General features: G+C 49.3%; 2 protein-coding genes across 5 annotated transcripts in view; one reads left to right on the top strand and one right to left on the bottom strand.

Moving 5' to 3' along the window:
• Nucleotides 1-226: 226 nt before the first annotated feature.
• On the bottom strand, nt 227-4,890 carry MRPL48 (mitochondrial ribosomal protein L48). 3 transcript variants are annotated; one of them, XM_030950826.1, is made up of 9 exons: nt 4,231-4,715; nt 4,008-4,060; nt 3,743-3,780; nt 3,365-3,450; nt 2,600-2,772; nt 1,412-1,514; nt 843-932; nt 671-746; nt 227-409 (listed from the first exon to the last, which is right to left on the bottom strand). In XM_030950826.1, the coding sequence occupies exons 1-8, from the start codon at nt 4,282-4,284 to the stop codon at nt 672-674; spliced, it is 672 nt and encodes a 223-aa protein (XP_030806686.1). In that variant the 5' UTR covers nt 4,285-4,715; the 3' UTR covers nt 227-409; nt 671. The 3 variants fall into 3 exon arrangements, with proteins under 3 accessions (XP_030806686.1, XP_030806697.1, XP_030806677.1); XM_030950837.1 differs by lacking the exons at nt 227-409; nt 4,231-4,715 and adding an exon at nt 4,737-4,890 and having other exon boundaries at nt 484-746; XM_030950817.1 differs by lacking the exon at nt 227-409 and having other exon boundaries at nt 484-746; nt 4,231-4,714.
• A 3,048-nt stretch (nt 4,891-7,938) lies between these two features.
• The window catches only part of RAB6A (RAB6A, member RAS oncogene family), a 42,161-nt gene continuing 31,051 nt past the window's right edge, over nt 7,939-19,048 (top strand). The window contains exon 1 of one of the 2 annotated variants that reach the window (XM_030944184.1): nt 7,939-8,274. In XM_030944184.1, coding sequence (XP_030800044.1) covers nt 8,205-8,274 — 70 coding nt within the window. In that variant the 5' untranslated portion in view covers nt 7,939-8,204. The remainder of the gene's footprint in view (nt 8,275-19,048) is intronic. The other variant, XM_030944174.1, reaches the window with a different exon arrangement.

Genomic DNA, 19,048 nt, shown 5'->3' with positions numbered 1-19,048 from the left:
CAGAATAATTAGGAATGGGAGAAAAATGGATTCCCATCTCACCACCACCTGCTGGCAAATAAGCCATGAGAAAGAAAATAGAAAAAATTGCTTTTTGCATGGCTTTTGTCGGAAGGAAGGTTCCAGGCTATTTCCCAGGGATGTGGGTGCTGGGAATACCAAGAGCTGGGCATGGAAGCACAAGCAACACCTGGACAGCCCCAGTTTGGGGGAAGAGTGTAAATAAATGAGTTATTTTCCCTCTTTTTCACAAGCTGGTCTTTAGAAAGGGGAAGAAAAAGCCTCCAAACAAACCAACCAGTTTGTGGAACACTTTCTCTTGGCATCCATCAAATTTGGTTATAACAATTGCTGGGATTGTTGCAGCACAGCATTATTCATGCACAAAGATCTCTGCAGAAATTCCCACCTATCAAAAGCAGAATAGGCAGGAATTAAAAAAAAACAAAAAAAAAACCAAACTGAGGGAAAGCAAAGCCACATTCCATTGTGGCACCTTTGCTCCCAGTACAAACCAGTGAGATATAAACACATTATTTATTTTTACTGAGACAAGCTGGTTGCCAACAGTAGGAATTCCTCCCAATTCACAGAGTTACCAGGACAGAGCTCACAGAAGCACCCTGTGGAGGCTGGAAGAGCCCATGGATGGCAGCACATTGCTCCTCACCTCAGGACAACTCTGCCAGCAGCTCCTCCAGCTCCGGTCGAGCCTTCAGCCGGCTCTTGAAATCGGCTTCCGTGTGCTGTGGGGGGAGGGAGGGAAAACCACCACAAATCAGGATCACACCAAGCTTTCCCTGCTTCCTCTACAGGGGAAGCACTGGGAAGTGTAACCATACCTGTTTCATCAGCAGGTGCACCCCCTCAGGCTGGCTGCTCTGAATGACTTCCAGCAGGATGGGAGCAAACGTGGAGCTCAAACCGCGGATCTGAAAGCAGAAATGACAGAGCTGCAGGAGAACAATCCCAGGAGGCTCTGGGCTGGAAGGGACATTAAGGATCATCCAGTGCCACCCCTGCCATGGGCAGGGACCCCTTGCACTGTCCCAGGTTGTTCCAGCCTGGCCCTGAACACCCCCAGGGATGGAGCAGCCCCAGCTTCTCTGGGCACCCCGTGCCAGGGCCTCCCCACTCCTCACATATTCCTTCCCAATATCCCATCCATCCCTGGGAGTTTCTCCACTCACCCATCCCCAAACATGACCTTTCTACCCCTCATATCAATCATTCAGCAGAAAATAGATAATAAATCTTCTGCCTGAAACACAGAGCCAGGAAATCCTCCTGGGCTTCTAGTTTAGGAGCAACACTGAGCAGAAAACGTAACCAGACTTTTTGCTTCCATTTCTGCCCAAATTGCCCAAATTTGAGGGGTGTGTGGAGCCCATGATGGGATCCCAGCTCCTACCTGGACAACCCTCTGGTGGGTGGTAAGGACTGCATCCAGCTGCATTTTGGATCCCCTCTCTTCCAGGAACAGCACCTCGTTGGTTTTGGTGGGCATGGCGTAGCTGCAGGAGCCAGAGGGCAGTGCTTAGCACAGGCAGGATATTTGCAGGGATGAATCACCCTCCCCAGCAGAGAATGGGCAAGGAGATTAACTTTTCAGGGGAAATTAATTATGCAAAGGATGTATCTTGCAAATCAGGTGCTGGCAGAGGCCGGGTGTTTTGCTGGAAGGAGATAAGGAGGAAGCTCTGCCAGCAAAAACCTGGATTAGCTGCAAACACCAGCCTGAGAACTTTTAACTTCTTCACAGCTCAAGAAAAGCAACAGTTCTGACTTATTTTGTCTTTTGGGACACAGCTAAAATCTGCTGCTGCAATGCACCACTCAAAATATGTTTGCACCTCAGATTTAATGGGAATGTGACTGGGAGTGATCAGACTCTGCTCAATGCTCAGAGACCTCAGTTTCCTCATCCCCACATCCAAGCTCCATCCTACTGCCCACCTTGTCCCCTCAATTCCCAGTCTGAAGGGCAAATCCTTTCTTTCTCTGCACACTGAGCCACCTCAGAGGGTACAAGGGAAAACCACACATTTTAGAGAGTCCCCACTGGTTTTATTTGCAGTGCCTGCAGCTCCCGGGAGCACTTCAGGCACCAAGGGGCTGCCTGAGGAATGCTCTGACATTCTCATCTGAGGAGTGGCTGCTGGAATACTCCTGCTTTGGAGAACTAGGGTGCTCCTGGAGCATCCTCTCCTCCTAAACTGAAGTAGCAGGAAGTTCACCCGGCACCTTCAGGGCTTTCCCAAGCTCATTCCAGTTCCAGGCATGCAGAGCCTGGATCACAAACCATGAAGGAAAAGCAGCAGCAAATGTCAGCAATTCCCAGACTGCACCCACAGGCTTAAAGCCCTTTCCTCAGAGGAAGGAGGTGTAACAGCCATGTTTTCCTTGGAATCTGTTAAAGTCAGTGCCTGAAAAATTCAATGCTTCTACATAAAGCATCCAAAATTGTACAGGTACACAAAAGGAGAACACAGGGCAGGTGAGAGGTTTGGATTGACACCCAAATGGGAATCCCTCAGGGAGACTGGAGTGTGGCCTGATGCGCAGGGGGCCATATTCCAGAGGGACAGATTTCCCCTACCTCTCATTGACCCGGATGGAGAGGCGGTTGCAGAGCCTGTGCACATACTGAGCAAAGTGCTCCACCAGGCACAGGTCATGGGAAGTCATCTGGATGTTGATATCTCCATACTGGTACTCAGTGCCAGCACTGATCTCTTTCATCTGCACCTTTTCCTTCCTCCTCTTTGGAACCTGTTTTAAAAAGAAAACACAACAGGATAAAATAGAGAGTATCTGGTTTGAGCAATGCTGGGAATAAAGGCTCAGCTCTTGGATGGCCTCACACAGAAAACACACTCGTGCTGTGATTAATTTCTCCCAGAGGAAAAAAGGAGTAAAACCCGTAGAAATAAACCTGCTGTTTATTTCAGTTCCTGCCTAAAAGACTTCTTGTTGTTTCCTCCTTCCACAGAAATTGATGTCTTTCCAAATCTCAGGGAGTGTGAAAAGGTTCCATGCAAGTGAGAGCTGCTCACAACATTCAGGTGTTAAATTGAATTATTAATTAACCTTGAATTATTAATTAACCTCAGGAGGAGGTTCCTGCCTTCCAAAGCTGGAACGTGCTGGACAAAAGGAAGCATTTCTGCAGTGTGGTGAGTGAGCACTTCATGAAATCACAAGTTAGGATTGGAAAGAACATAAAATCTCATCCCATTCCAGCCCCTGCCATGGGCAGGCACACCTTCCACTATCCCAGGCTTCTCCAAACCCCATCCAGCCTGGCCTTCTGAGATGGGGCATCCACATGCTCCAGGATCACCTGGGAAGTCCTTCTGCCTACCTCCTTTGGGAGCAGGTATTTAAACCTCCCAATTCCATGTGTAGGTCGGGACCTGTAGGATCTGTGGGAAGCCAGGAGTGCATCACCTGAAAATGAAAGCAGAGCAAACGTATGTCCAGCTGCAAACAAACATCTGCAGGTGCTCTGAGAGCCCCAAATGATGGTCACATAACACCACCTGCTTAGCCAAAAACTGGGCAAAAAATAAGAAAATGCTGGGAAAAAACCATATGGAAGTGGCAGAGCACCTGCTCTGGTTATTTAACCAGTCCAAAATAGGCTAAAAAACCCAAAACAAAACACAAATGCTCCAATGTTTAATATTTAGTTGAAAGAAGAGAATTTTTGCCTCAAAACTAGATTGACAATAGACCATACCTGCAGCACACAGAAGGTTTTCTCTGGCTGTTGCTGCTCTGTGGGAAAAATATAATAGTTAATAACTCTGATTTCTTTCACTTAGGGAAAAATATGTGGCCAATGTCCTTTTGCAAAGGCACAGCCTGATCCCATCAGCACAAAGACTCCCCCTTTTCCCCATCCCTTTCAGCTCCCAGATCAAAGTCTTAACTCCACGATTAGATTTGGCAAAAAAAAGGAAAAAAAAAAAAAGGCAATTTTTTGGTCATGTATGTTTTCTCACCTGCTGAGGGCCAACACCTGCCTGAGCAACACTCCCTTCTCCGAGCACAGCACCTGCAAGGGTTAAAACACAGCAGGGTAGCAGATCTGCTGGGAATTTTCTCCAGATTACTCCACTCTTAGGATAGGACCCAGGGAAAGGCTGGAGCTGTGTCTGGAGAGGTTTAGGTAGAGATCAGGGAAAGGTTCTTCCCCAGGGGTGCTGGGCACAGCACCAGCCTTACCCAGCTCCAGGAGCGTTTGGACAGCCATCCCAGGAATACGGTTGGATAGTCCATGAACAACCCTCGTGCTTGTCCCACCTCCACACGGGTGGAGAAAACAGCTCATCCATTCAGCAAAGAGCTTTGCTGTCGCCAAACCAGGGTGGGGGACAAACACCGACGTCCCAAGTGTCCCCGTGTAGAGGGACAGGGATCTGGCAGGGGCCACGGAGACGAGGCTTGTAGTGGAGTTGGGTGTGTGAGGATGGGCAGTAGGGGTGTGTGGGTGTCTCAGCCCCTGGTCCAGGAGCACCAAGACAGATCCAGAGCACGATCTCAAGGTCTGGACCCCCTCAGGATCACCCCCACACTTCCTTCCGAAACCAAACCACGGCAGGATCAGGGCCTCCGGCAGCAGGGCTGGGGCTGCCTCAGCTGTCCCAGAGACCAAGGCTACTCCTCCGCTCCCGTTCCTCCCATTCCCTCCGTCCCCGCGTCGTTCCCCTTCCCCGTGGCCATCCCGGTACCTTCGGCACCGCCGCCATCTTCCGGCGCCGCGGTCCGTCGCTTAAAGCGTTCCCCCTCAGTGCCTCGGTACGCCCCCATTCAGCTCCCCCCGTTCCGCAGCTCGCTCCTCGCGTTCCGCCCACCGACGCCTCCCGGGAATTCTAATTTTCGGACAGCTCGCCCCTCCACCCACCAAGAATTCCCGAAGGCAACAACTTTTGGACAGCCCGCGGTACTGGCGGGGCCCTGGCGTCCTGAAGGAGGCAGCGGGGAGGGCGCGGGGGTGCGGGCAGTAATGGCGGACACCTAGTTCCTGCCTGCCAACACGCGGCGGGCAGCGCCGCCACGCGGCAGCGGCTGCACAGCGCACCCTGCCCTGCACCTATCACCGCGCGTCCCGCCCGTCATGGCCCGCCCCCCGCCCGTTCTCGCACACTGATTGGCCCCCAGCCACGTCCATCACGGCACGGCGGCCATGTTGAGTGTGCCATGGCCACGTTGCAGGGCTGAGGGCGGCACCCGGCCCCGCCCCAGCGTGGGGCAGCGGCCACCTTGAGTGTGGCGGCCGGGCGGCCATTTACTTGGGCCTTTGGTATCGCTTAAAAAAATAAAATATTTATGATCACGAAATCTAGGCGTAGGAAGGCTGGGCTGACGGGGACCTGCTCTCTGATTTCTCAGTGGGAGAGCAGGTGGGCAGGGGATCTGCCTGGGAAGAGATGGACCTGGGATCCTCTGCTCGCCTGGCCTGACAGTCTGGAGTTGGCTCAGGGAAACCCATCCTGTGTCCCAGTGCCTCTTCCACACAAACTTTAATTTCCTTTCTCTCCTCCTGGCTCCCTTCTCTCCAGTCTGGCTCCAGTTTCCCCCTCACTCTGGAGCCCACATCCCTGAGCCCCCATCTTGGAGCTGTTCCCTGCCTGGGAGCCGGATTTTAAATCAGGATTTCCCGCCCTGCTGACTGCTGGCTGCTCCAACTGCTCTCAGAGCTGTGAGAGCTCCTGATGGACTTTCCCCTCCCAGCTCATCCATGTGGCAAGTTCATGTCCTGCTCTGTGACCCAGCCCTGTCCTGCATTTCTCAGTGCCTGGAGCTCCAGACACACACTGGGCACCCTCAATGTCCATCCGTCTGTGCTAGAGGGACAGAAGGAATGTGAAGGGACAAGCTTTGTGTCTGCACCTGCCCAGCACATGGAGAGAGCAGAGGAATCCATGGCACCTTTGCTCCTTGCTCCACAGTGCAAGGACACGTGTTCCCGGCTCCGAGCTGCGTTTGCCTGGCGCTCCCGGGACATGACAGAACTGCCCACGTGGAAGTTTTCCTGCCCTTTGATCCCACCTGGCCTGCCAGCCTGGGAATGATGCTGTGTAGGGATCTCTGTGGGAGTCTGAGCTGGGCTAAGGCTGGCACTCCCACTCCAGGAAATCTCCCATGATCGCTGAAGCCCCAGAGGAAACTGAGGAGGGGCTGGTCCTGTGTTTTTAGGGGAAGCTAAAATGAGCACCACAATTAATGAAAGTGACTCCTAATTCCCTGCCCTCCAGTGCTGTGGGCCCATGGAGTGGGACTGCGCCCCTTAATTCCCTTTTCCCCTCCTGGGGACTCACCTTTGTTCCAACCCTAAAACGTGGCTGAGCGTGGGGTAGGGCAGGAACAGATTGCAGGGATTGCTGCTGTCCTCTGTGTCTCCGTGAGAAACGAGTCCACCTCTCCTCCAGAGAGGAATGTCTCTGCCATCTATCATAGGTGGATACATTTAAAGGCCAAAAGGGACTGTTAAATCAGGGAATTTGCACTCGATTTCCAGTGACTTTCCAGGTTTCCAGTGACTTATGGCTTTGTGGAAGCGGATCACTCCTCTCTCTGCGAAAGCATCTTTCTCACAAAGGCTCCTCTCCATTTTCCCTGGATACAAAGATAGTGCTGCTCTTGGCAGCTTGTTCTGGTGGCTGAGCACCCTGTCTGTTAGGACATGGTCCTTATTTCCAACTGGAATGTGCCTTTCTTTGCCTTTCACATCATTTCACATCCCTGTTGCAGGAGCACAGCTTCCAAACCTTTCTGCGACATTTACATGCAGAAGCTGAGGGGACTCAATGACTTCCTTTTCCTGCACCACACTTAAAAACTCCAGGAAGCTCCTTCTCCTTTTTAAGGCTTCCCATGCCTTGCTTCCACTTCTTTTCAGACTCACCCAATGATGAAAACAATCAAGTGTTCAAACAGACCTCAGAAGAAAACCTCTGTTTCACGTGTCTCCTCCTCTGCCTTCAGCTGTTGTTTTCCCTGGGACCCATGGGAAAGATCCTGGAATGAACCCTGACACAAAAACAAGGACAATGTCTGTATTTAATATTTGAGATCAGGCCAGGCTGGATTCCCTTTTTCAGCCACCCAACCAGTGTGGAAGCACTCCCAGATGCCAGGTGCAGAGCTGGATGGGAGATTCTGCTCATATCTATTAAAACTTGTTTAAATTTAATCACCTGATTAAAGACACATTTTCCTCTTTTAGTTCTCTGGTACTCCAAGGCCTGGGTGAAAAAAACCCAACCCTTGGTGAAGCAGTTCATCACATTGAGGGAATATAAATGAAAGGATTAAAAAAAGAAAGGCTTTCAAAACTAAACATGGAGCACCATCCTTTTCCCTGACTATCGGAGCAGAGATGCTCTGGAAAAATTTCCCAGCCAAGGTTTAAACAGGAGGGGCCAGGATGCACCTGGAAACCTCCTAAAACACCGAACTTTGAGGGCAGAGTGGGGGAAATGGGCAAAAAATAGTGAAAGGTAAAGCTGGCCCCTCCAGCAAAAGGTGGAGGGCCCTGAGCCACTGTCAAAGGGTGTCTGTGGGGATCACTGACCCCCCTGGGAAACACCACCCTGCTGTGAGGAATCTGCTCCCCAGAAATGCTCTCTGAAAGGAGAATCCGTGTCCGGTTAGGATTAAACCTTTGCTTTTAAGGACTTTGCTGGTTGCCCCCTCACGCCCGTGGGGCCGGGTACACCTTGCAGCCCTTACCCTGCTGCTGAGGATGTGAGGGCGGTGAGGCCCTGGCACTGCCCAGAGCAGCTGTGGCTGCCCCTGGATCCCTGGCAGTGCCCAAGGACAGGGCTTGGAGCAGCCTGCGCTGGAGGAAGGCGTCCCTGCCCCCGGCAGGGTGGCACTGGATGATTCTCCCCGTCCCTCCCAGCCCGAACCATTCCCGGCCCGTAGCTGAGGGAAGCGCCCACAGCGCCTGCGCGGGGCGGGCGGAGCGCCGGCTCCGGGAGCGCGGGGGGGCCGAGCGGCGGCACCGACACCGGCACCGACACCGACACCGACACCGGCACCGGCACCTCACCGGGGCTCGCAGCCTTCGCCGGGCAGGAGCAGGACGAGGAGAAGCAGCAGGAGGAGGCGGAGGCGGAGAGAAGCGGTCGCGGTCGCGGGTGCCGCCGCGGGGAGCGGAGCGAGCGCGGGGCGGCGGCGGCGGCTCCTCCATCATGTCGTCGGGCGGGGACTTCGGGAACCCGCTGCGGAAATTCAAGCTGGTGTTCCTGGGCGAGCAGAGCGGTGAGTCACCGCCCGCCAGGGGCCGGGACCCCCAGAACGACACTCGCCCGGCCTCGTGGGGGCACCAAGGGACCCCCTCCTCATCCTCCCCGACATCCTCAGCAGCGGCTCTGACACCCACCCTCCCTCATGGGGTCTGGTGGGATCCCCCTCCTCGTTCTCCCCTACACCCAGCCACCCTCATGGGATGTGATGGGATCCCCCTCCTCACCATTCCTGACACCCAGCCACCCTCATGGGGACTGGTGGGATCCCCCTCCTCGTTCTCCCCTACACCCAGCCACCCTCATGGGATGTGATGGGATCCCCCTCCTCACCATTCCTGACACCCACCCACCCTCATGGGGTCTGATGGGATCCCCCTCCTCATTCTCCCTGACACCACCCTCCCTGATGGGGTCTGGTGGGATCCCCGCTCTTTCTCCCTGACACCCACCCACCCTCATGGGGTGTGATGGGATCCCCCTCCTCAGGACACCCATCCTCTGTCATGGGAGTCCCTGACACCCACCCACCCTCGTGGGGCTCCGCGGGGTTCAGCTCTGCTTTAACCCCCCCACCCAGCAAAGCCCATCTGCAGGAACAGTTGCTGATTCATTGGGTCCCGGCTCCTCTGGTTTTTGGGGGGCAGGAGTCTCAATCCGCAGCGTTTGCTGTGTAAATCCAGCGTTTTCCCATAATGGAGTTATGTCTTGGCAGAGCGACGCTCTGAATATTTAATTCAGTCAATGAGGTTTTCTTCCCTGTCTTTGGAATGAAAAAAAAAAAGCCCAACCTAAACAATGTCTCCTCCTTCCTTAGCGGAAGGCCTTATCTCCAATACTGCATTCCAAATTTTTCCCTTGGAAGAGTTTTCTGAAAAAAAAAGAAAAAAAAAAGCTCCTTTCTGAGATGCTTTGTGTAATCCTGGGTAGATACTGTGAGATCTATGTCATAATGAATACGTGCAAAAGATTTTCTGTCTTGGGGTGGGGTATTTGCTCCCTCAGCCACCTTTGGTCTGTGTGATAGGAGATGATGAAATACTAGTTGGTTTTATTTTTTGGCCAAATTAGTTGTATCTTGGTGTTTCCTCACTCACATGGTGATAAGGCTGCTGTTGAAATTATTTACCTGTGTGTTGGCAATTTCCTTTAGTCTGTTCCTTGAATCATTCCCTTTTTATTTTGTGTTTTTGGGGTTGAAACAGCTCTTCTCATATCAGGGATTTGGGGAGCACGAGTGCAACTTGATTATTTATTATTTTTTGGGTAAGTCACCTGATCTCCTTGGTAAGGTGCTATTTGGCCAGCCATTTTATGAGGATTTTGGATGAGGGTCATGTGTAGAAAATGCTGGGGTATTTTTGTTTGGTTGGTTTTTTTTTCACAGGTATTTGATAACAGGAATCTGAAATATTAGCAATGCAAAATCCTTGGCTTGTTTACCTGTGAGCTTCAGTATCATGAAGCTTTTCAAATACATCCCTGGAAGGTTGTGGCACCTGGTGCAGATCTTAAATCTCAGCAGCTCTTCCTTCACACGTGGATTTCTTGTCTCCTCTAGCAGACATAACGTCAGATATCTGCTTCCTCTAGGAATTTTTTCCCCCCTCTCAGCTAATCATCTGTTTTTATACTGGAAGGTTTTAAATAATTCCCAGTCACAGCATCAAACCCAGGGAGGAGAGAAGGGAATCTGTGGGTACAGCACAGCGAAATCCTCCTGACTGAACACTCCCAGCCCTGCCACTGCTGCCGGGGCTGGGGCTTAGGGCTGGGTGGGAGCTGCCTGGAATGCAGGGCCGGGCTGGCAGCTGCAGGGTGGGCTCCAGCCCTGCCTCTGCCTTTGTCTGGGATGCTGGGCGATGACTCGGTGCCAGCTCCCTCCGTGTCCGCGCATCCCGCGGGTGCTGCAGCGTGGGCATGCTCCAACACGGCTCCCTGAGGCTGCCTCCCATGGAGACACGGCCCTTCCTCCTGGACTGAAGCTCTTCACATGTCTCTGTCATGATGTCATTCCCTGTAATTTTTTTTTTAACTGCCCGAAGGATGCAGAGCTCTCCTGGAGGAATAGACGCCCTCGTGATATTTGGAGAAAACTGCGGAAGAATCTGGTGTTGCAAAAAGGGAGCTGGAGTGGGCTGTGCTCACACCTTGTTGTTCTTTGTCTGGAAGGTTAAGGGAGATGCAGAAATAAAAGTTTTTTTAGGATGGGAGCTTTCCTAACCCAGGAGATCTTTGTACAACTGTTGCGCTGGATTGCAGCATTTGCTTCCTGTTCAGATGAAAGGTTCTCTGCCCTGTTGGAAGGCCACAATTAAAGATATGCTCTGGCTGCTGGTGGGGAGGCTGAGTGCTCTGCCTTCATTTACATCCAGGGACTTCAGGATGACAAATGAAATGGTACAAAGGGCTGTGATGGCCATTAGCTGCCTCAGCATCCAGAGCTGGCTGATGGCAAACCTGTGCTGGCTGTACACAGCCCCGCCATACGGCTGAGGAAATCTGAGCTGCAGTTCCTTGCTGGGCAGCCTTTGCAGCCCTTCCATGGGAGATCTAGAAGCATCCCTGGGTGTTTTATTTCCATTTGAGGGTGGGATTGCCCAGTGGATGCAGTGTGAGGTTTCCTCTGCTCTCCTCAGCCATGTTGTGGGAGTTCAGTGCCGTATCCTCAGCATTCACACGGACTGCAGTGCCTCTGCCTCGTGCCCTTCAGCACTAGCTGCAGATGCTCTTTCCCCTGCTAAGATGCTGATTTTCCTCGCTCCTCAGTCCCCCAGATCTCCTTGTCCCTGGGGCTTGTGTCCCCCACGCCCCTCCCAGACCCAGCCTGGGACTTGCTGCATGTGCTGTGGGCGCATCACGAGCCTGCAGCATCATCCCTGCCCAGAAGAATCATCTCCTCTCTTTCCATCTCTATTTTTATTAACTTCTACAGGGATACAGTATTGGCTGGCTAGGAGAAGGCAACTTCACCAGCACTCTCCTTAATTGAATTACTTTTCTCAATGATTGAAGATTATACAGAGTTTAGCAGTTTTAAATATGCTAATCTTTGCTAAAAAGGCAGGGAGAGCTCTCAGTGCTGAGGGATTAGATAGACCTATTGTGTGGGGGGAAGTATGTTTCTTACTGCCTTTGATCTGGTTTTATCAGGTGATTTTCATCAGTCCTAATACCTCAAGTTTAAGGAATTCTGATTTTTGGGTCATGTCAGGGAGTGGACACTTCACCTACATTGGGGTAGCTTGCACTAAATATGACACATATTCAAATATTAATAACCTCTTTAGTTCTGCTTTGCATAGGAACACCTCTACTTCTTAATAAATGGATTTTTTTTGATTGAGTGGGCAGAAGTGAATGCTGGGGCACTGCAACAGAAATATTTGTTCGTCACGTGAGTTTCTACTGCAGCTTTCATTGGCAAGCAGGTCTGAAGGGCACCAACGTGTACAGAAAGCAAAAGAACTCCCAGCTGTCTCTCTGTGCCAGCATTTCTGCATAAGATCTTGAAGGAAATTAGAACCAGTTGCATTTCGTTGTTTTTTAATCAGGAGCTGAGATTTTTAATATTGCAAACCCCCCGATAAGTGCAGAGTAATAACTTTAGAGATATAACTGTTTGGAAAGCACTAATGAGCTGTTCTGTTGCATAACGATGTTGGTACAGGCACTGCTGAGCAGTGTGATGTGTCTCATTAGATAACTGAGGAGCTGCAGGTGCTGTGTGTGTGACGTGGGGCTGCTGTAGCGCTGCTCACAGCAGGCACACACTCATCCCTGTGCCCCCCAAAACTCCCTTGTTTCTAAGGGATTCTCAGCTTCACAAACTCCAGAGGGCTGTTACCTTGTTGCACTGGTGGTTTAAAAGCTTATCCCCTCCCCTCCGGGTAATTTCCTAACCTTGTGGTTTTCCTGTGGCTGGGCCTTCAGATATTTGGGGTTCTCTTTGGACTCTATGAATTTTCCATGAGTCTCTAAACTTCACATCTGGAAGTGGAATATCAGCAATGCATCCCAGCAAAGGGGGAGTTAGGCAGGAACACCAGGAGGGCTGCGTGGATGAGCAAGGAGCTCCTGGACAACCTCAAACCCAGAATGGAAGCCTGGAAGGGTAGAAGTGGGGGCAGGTCGCACAGAAATTGTCTGAGCAGCCAGAGATCAGGTTAGGAAACCCAAAGCCCTGATAGAATTAAATCTGGCCAGTCATCAGGGGCAGCAAGAAAACCTTCTGTAGCAATAAAGGAAAAGTGTGAGGACTCTGCAGGAGGAAACAGGAGACGTGGTTACCCCAGGAGAAGGCTGAGGTACTCAAAGACTTTCTTTGTCTCAATTTTCACCTGTGTTCCTTGGGGCTCACTCATGGGATCAGCACTGTTGAACATCTGCATTGGTGACAGGTCCCTTCCCACCCAAACTGCTCTGGGATTCTCTCATAGTGCAGTGTACTTGGTGTCTGATCCTTCAAGATCTTGAGCTCCACCATTTCTCTTCTTTCTGTTCTCCATCGCTGAGAAATCCCTTCCTACAGCAACGTGTGGAAGAAGCACAGAGAAAAAGACATCGGTGTTTTGTGGTGCCTGTTCTCACGGTGCCTTTTGATCCCTGTCTATTTGTGGAAGCCTCTGAAGGAGCTGTGTCTGTTCTTGAAAGGAGGAGTAGCTGTGCCTTTCTGAACTCTGCTGTGCTTTTCTCTCTGTGCATCTCAGAAATAATCTGTGAGTTGGAAGGAATATGATCATCTTTTCCCTTGATGTGCCATAATGGATTTTCTATCTTCAGCTCTTGGGGTGCTGGTGGTACCTGGCACGGGGTCCAGGTTCTGCAAAGCAGATGCCTGAAAGCTTTTGCTGGAGCTGTAAGTGGGACTAATGGAGAAACAAAGGCAGGGAAGCTCATCTGAGCCCACCTTAGCAGATGATGTGGCATTTGGGAATTATCAGAGCCAACAGCCATTTTTCTCAGCTTCAGTAATGGTTAAAAATCTGTCTTTTGCAATCAGTCTGTGAGGAAAGAGCTGCCTTTTATTTACCTGCTAATTTAGGCCAGATGTTTAAAGGCATTTTGTTGTGCTCATGCGTGCACAAGTACCTGTTGTGTACGCTAATGATTATAAAACCCCAAGCCAACCAAGCAAAACAAACCAGCTGAACCCTTCAGTGCTTTGGAACGTGGCTCAGAAAAACCCACACGGTGCTGCCTCAACATGAACACCATCAGATTTTTCAAGTCAACCTCCAGAATTTACCTGTGAGGCCTGTAAGAACAGTAACCTTGTGATACATGGGTGTTTCTGAATAGATGTGGAAATGCTGATCCATCTCTTCCAGTTTGGAGCAGGGAAAAGACCTCTGAGATCATTGGGTGATCAAAGACTCGATGATCTTGGAGGTCTTTTCCAACCTAGATGCACTGTTTTGAAAATTAACAGATATCATCAAAATGGTGATGGGTTTGACACGTCCATATAAATTATTTATGGAAGTAGTTTAAATGAAAAATGTGTGTCTTGGCAAACAAACAGCAGCCAAAATGTGGACTTGCAGTGAAAGTCAAATTTTTCAGGTCTCTTTGCTTGATTTATTTATTGAGCTCACAAAAGTTGACAAGCTAAATGAATTCTTTGTTTTCCCCTCAGCATAAACCGAACTCTTCTGGCTCTAATATTATGAAAGGCTCAGGGACAGTGAGCAATTCCATCAATTATTTTATGTCAGACATTTTTCTTTTATGTTCAAACCATGTTCTGGAATATTATATGAGTGATATTAACCAGAAAAAATGACTTTTTTGTGTGTTTCAGTACGATTTAACTCTTATCCAAATGAAGCCTAGTGCATCACAAAGAAAGATAATCTGGGAAGCAAATATTGTGTGAAACTAAATGTGAATTAATTTGATGTGAGCTCTGAGTTGTCAAGCCCCTTGCTTACTTCTGGCTGCCTCCTGTTGGGTCTGGCAAAGAGGAGTTTGGGAAGGAAGTCCTTATTCAGCTGTCCAGCACAATAGTGCATTTAATTAATTTGACTTCTTACAGTCAAGGGTGTAACTTGCCTGGTTTTTTGTTTTTTTTTCCTGGTTTGCATTTGCTTTCTGCTGGACCTGTAAACCAGGATGGGCACGTGCTGATGTCACCATGGCAGCTGCTGCCATTTGAGCAAGGAGGGATTTTGGGGATCACTTGGGAGAGTCTCTGTGCCTCTCCCCCTTGGAGCAGGGATTTTGGGGCTCACTTGGAAGAGTCTCCATGCCCTGAGCAGCTGCCAGTATCCCCTGGAGATGGCACCCAGCTATTCCGAGATTCGCAGGCTCGTGGTGTTCTCTCATCCAGACATGTGTAGGTGTTACCAACACACAGAATTAAAGCTTTGCCTCAACTCTGAAGCATATTTGCCCAGAATTGAAAGAGTTGGGAAGAAATACTGGAGCAATATTGATGAGCAGTATTTTGTCTTCAGGCAGAACCAGGAAGGGGCAGCTAAACCTGCTAATGAGAAAATGTCTTAACTTTGAGTTGGTCTTTTCTCTGTCTTGAATTGTGACCCTTTAAACCTCTGTACTATTAACATTTGCACCATACAGACGAGTGCCATTTATCCTGCTAAGTGACTTTCCTTTAATGGTTTGCTTCTTCAGGAGCAATCAGCAATTGCTGCAGAAAAAACAACCCACTCCAGCACTTCTGTAATTAATGCAGGGGCCAGTTTATTCCATTCCACTAAATGCTTCCTGCTGTGCTTCCTGCCCATGCCCCTGTCTAGGTTTGAGTTACAGCAAGTTAATTTTCATCATGTTCTTGATATCTGCAACACAAAGAGAAGGGGGATTAAAGCTGGAATAGATGTGTGGCTAAAAGGAGAGGGGCCCATGGAGGGTGTAGCATCCCTGGCAAAGCTCCAAGCAGTGGCTGATGCAGGGTTGGCAAGATCCCAGTCAGTGTGGGCTTTAGGTAGCTGCTGCTGGAGTTGGGAAAAGAGAATTCCTGTTAACAGGTTGGGACTTCAGTCCTGCAGAGGCTCTGGAGCTGCACAGGAGTGGGCAGACAGCATTGGATTAATGTGAGTGCATCAGTGTTTCTCTGCAGCTTCCTTTTTTTAATGGAGATGTTGCCTTTTCTGGGAGCAGAAAATAAATACTCATCCCTGTCCTCCTCTGCTGGTGCAGCATGGGCTGTGAGAACCTCTGGTGTCAGTGACTGGAGGGTTTTTTTGAATGGCCTGATGGAAGGAAGGCTTGGTAGAGAAATCTGAACTGGGTGGGTGATGGAATCATGCAGTGGCTGTTTGAGTGGTGGAGGAGATGGAGAACATTCTCTTTTGAAGGAAGTTCTGACTCCTGTCTGACTTTCCTCACAGCAGTAGGCAGGTCTTCATGCTAGAGGTTTGCTGCCTTGTCTTATCTCTAGTACTTCATTATTTTTTTTCCCCTTCCCCTTACTTGATTCTGGAGCAGCTTTTGGATATTTTGTCCTTGGCTCACTCAAAATGGCTGAAAATCATTTGTGTCCACATCAAACCCAGGATGGCTCTCCTCAAGCTGAGCTGGTGCTGCTATTGGGATAAAGCCAGAGGTGAATCCTTCAGCAGCAGCTGGACACAGCTGGAGGAGGGGCCAATGGCTGGAGACAGCTGGAGTATCATCACAAGGAAATCCCAATCTTTTTGGTTTTTTTCCTTTTTTTCCCTGACCTTGGAATGCTTTACAAAGAGGTTTTCACAGGGTTAGTCTATTCCAGTCTCTCACTGCTGGGCTTACTCACCAGTTCTTGTAATTTCTTCTCAGCTTTTCCAGCTGCCCCTTAATATTAAATATTTATGTATTCAAATCATAATTATGTTCCTACTCTTTCTGTTCTTCCAGCTTCCCATTTGTGTGCCCTAGCTGAATTATCTTTGGTCTTTTTTCACTGGGCAGTCATCAGCGTGGCTTTTCTTCACCACTGTACAATTGTGACCATAATTCTCTTCCACTTTTTTATTTTTATTTCTAGTTGCTTTTAAACCACAATGTGACTTGAAGAAGAGGATGGTGGGTTTGGCTTTTTTCCCCTGACACTGCATAAACAGTAGGCAGATCAAACACTCGTGTCCCATAAAATTGACCTCTTTATTTGGATGCTGTCGTGCAACAGCAGACTTGAAAATAGCTTTTCCCAGTGAAAAAAGCTTTTCCAATCTTGGTGTTAAAATATTTCCCCCCCCTCTGGTGAAATGCAAAGGGTACATAGGATACCTCTATTTCTAGGCTTGGTGGACTCTGTACTGTCACAGTGAGTAATCTACAGTTAAAAAGAAATTCCTTGGCTTTAGGAATTTTACATTTTCACTTAAAAATGCAAGAGAGATTTAGGAAACTCAAAAGGAGCCTTGTGTGAATTACTACACTTTGCCTCCAGTAAATGCTGCCATCCAGAGAAAAATGTCCCTGGGGGATCGTTATGGCTGATATTTTAAATTTGGTTGTTTAGTCTGTGCAAGCCTTGCACGGCTGAGAGCGAGGCAGAGATTTGAGATCTGGTTTTGCCTGCCTGCTTCCAGATCCCAGGAAGAGCAAAGGCTTTTTTAGCTTTACCTTTTGGAAGCTGGAGGAGGGGAAGAAGTGTCCTACATGAGATGTTTTTAAGAACAGCTCTGTGCTTTTCCCTGGATTTGATGCTTCTCAGCTGCTTGCCTGAAGACCTGAGTCCAGAGCCAGCCCTGTGGTGCACTTAAAGCTGGTTTTAGGTAGGGCAGCCTGAAGACCCCAAAATATTTTCTGTGCACATTTATACAAGGAATTGCTCAAGTCAGAAACAACTCTTGGAGAATAAATATTACAATTAAATAGGAACTTAACTAGTATATGTCCTTAATATGAAGGAATTTTTTTTCTGGAAAATACTGCTGGAGGAGAGTATTTATTTCAAGATACTATATCCCAGGTGGAGTGTAGATAATTCTTGTCTGAAGAATCTGCTGCTCCAACCCCAGTTTCTCATATAAACACTTCTTTTTCTATAGTTGAATCCTACAATTCCTTCTGGAATATCCATTCATCTAGAAAAGATCAGAATAAAACACCAACACAACTTGTTCCATTTACTACTTGCAACCAAGTTTCTACCTTTTGAAGACTAGCTATTTTTATTTTTAGATGAATATCAGACCTTGGGTTTGCAGACCCTTCAGGCTCTGTGGCTCTTCCCAAGGCATTTGTGAAGCACAGCTGGGAAGGAACAAGTTCATTGTCAGCTGGCTGAAGTTCCATATGGAGAGGTCAGAGTCTCAGTTAGGAAGAAGTTAGAGGAAAAGGGGAAGATTTTGGAGGAAAAGTTTCCCATTGAAAAGTTGGGAATTGATGTAGTGGTTTGACATCCTTTAAGCTTGGAGTTGTTAATGTGCAGTGCAGGCAGCAGGAGCATGGAATGTCTGCTGGCCTCTATCCTGCCCCAGTTCCCAGGAGAAGAGCTGGGCCAGCTCAGGATCAGGAGGTGTGAAGGAGGAAGGGATAGTGTGGTGTCAGGATATCCTTCCCCTGAGTCCTTAATGCCAGGGATTTGTAGGATTGTGCTGCCTGGCCCCATACAGGTGTCTGAGCAGCCCAGAGCCCCCAGCTCACTCCTTCAGCTGTGCTGCTCTCAGTTTTACACCCTTTGGGTTTCTGTTGCTAAAACCAAATTGTGGTTGGGGTGTTTTTGGTCCCAAACCCCGGGGTTCTGTGCTGCCCTGCCCACTCTCTGGTGTCCCTGAGCTGTGTTTTACACCAGCTGTTTTCCCTCTGCCTGGCCGGGCGGTTCCATCACGTGCACAAACCCGTGTGTGTCCGTGTGTCCCCGGTTGTTTTCACAGCAGTCCCCAGGTGTTCTCCACCGCCATCCCTGTCAGCTCAGATCAGCAGATGCCTGGAGGAGAGCTGTGCTTAGTGAAGCTACTCCAGGCACTTTTTCCTGACAAGTTGCCTCTCCATAAGCCAGGCTGCATCGACTTTAAATCAGGATTATTTTAGGATCTTGTCCAAAGTCGCGTCTGAAGAAACGCTCACCTGTGTGTCTGCCTGGAGAAGAGTTTGAGGGAGCTCCTGTGGAAGCTGTTCTGCACCTCCTGTGTGGAAGGAGCAGAGGACAGCTCCTAATCCTTCCAGTGCTGCCCAGGAGATGGTAGGTTGTGGGAATAAGATGGAATCACTCAGGAGAATGCTATATGGAGCTCTTGTCCCCTTCTTTTCTTTTCCTTCTTTTTCTTTTCTCCTTTCCCCAGCAGGAAAATTATCACACAGTGTGAGAGAACAGAAATGTCTTTGTGGCAGTGTAGGGAGTCAGGAGAGGAACCATTTGCTTGTTTTGCCAGTGGGATAATGGTGCTGGGGAAACATTAGGCAAAATTTAACTGAGTTAAAGGATGGAGGGAAGGGAAGGGGATGGTAATCCCTTGCATTTTAATAGGTCTCCTGAAACTTCTCTAATTCCTCGCTGGAAATGGCTGACTTAGCAGTGCTTGTTGTGCTTTCAAGGGCAAAACATCTTTGGGAAGGGAGCAGGAGCTTGTTCCAAGGGCTCCATTTGGCCAGGGAAGCAATGCCTGGATTCCCTCAGCTGGATGCTGGCATCTGCTGGTCTAGTTTGCATGGGGATAATGCTCAGTGCTCAAAGCAGGGAATGTTTCCCTGTAGAAATGCATCCTCAGGTGCCTGCTCCCTGCTGCCTCTCTTTCTCCTGCCTCAGGAAGAGAATTCTGAGGAATCCAGGAGAGTGTTTCCATATTAGATGAATTTGTTTCCATATTAGCCTATAATTTGCAGTTTATTTAACAGAA

The sequence above is a fragment of the Camarhynchus parvulus genome, chromosome 1 (genome assembly GCF_901933205.1).
Source record: "Camarhynchus parvulus chromosome 1, STF_HiC, whole genome shotgun sequence".
Taxonomy (NCBI): Eukaryota; Metazoa; Chordata; class Aves; order Passeriformes; family Thraupidae; genus Camarhynchus; species Camarhynchus parvulus.
This window is presented reverse-complemented; position numbering and strand designations above follow the sequence as displayed.

Excerpts from the sequence above, each read along its gene's own strand:
- MRPL48 (XM_030950826.1), bottom strand. The coding sequence starts at position 4,284 with ATGGACTATCCAACCGTATTCCTGGGATGGCTGTCCAAACGCTCCTGG. Across the intron at positions 4,061-4,230 it reads CCAAACGCTCCTGGAGCTGG|GTGCTGTGCTCGGAGAAGGG; the intron begins GTAAGGCTGGTG and ends TAACCCTTGCAG. Across the intron at positions 2,773-3,364 it reads AATACCTGCTCCCAAAGGAG|GTTCCAAAGAGGAGGAAGGA; the intron begins GTAGGCAGAAGG and ends TTTTTAAAACAG.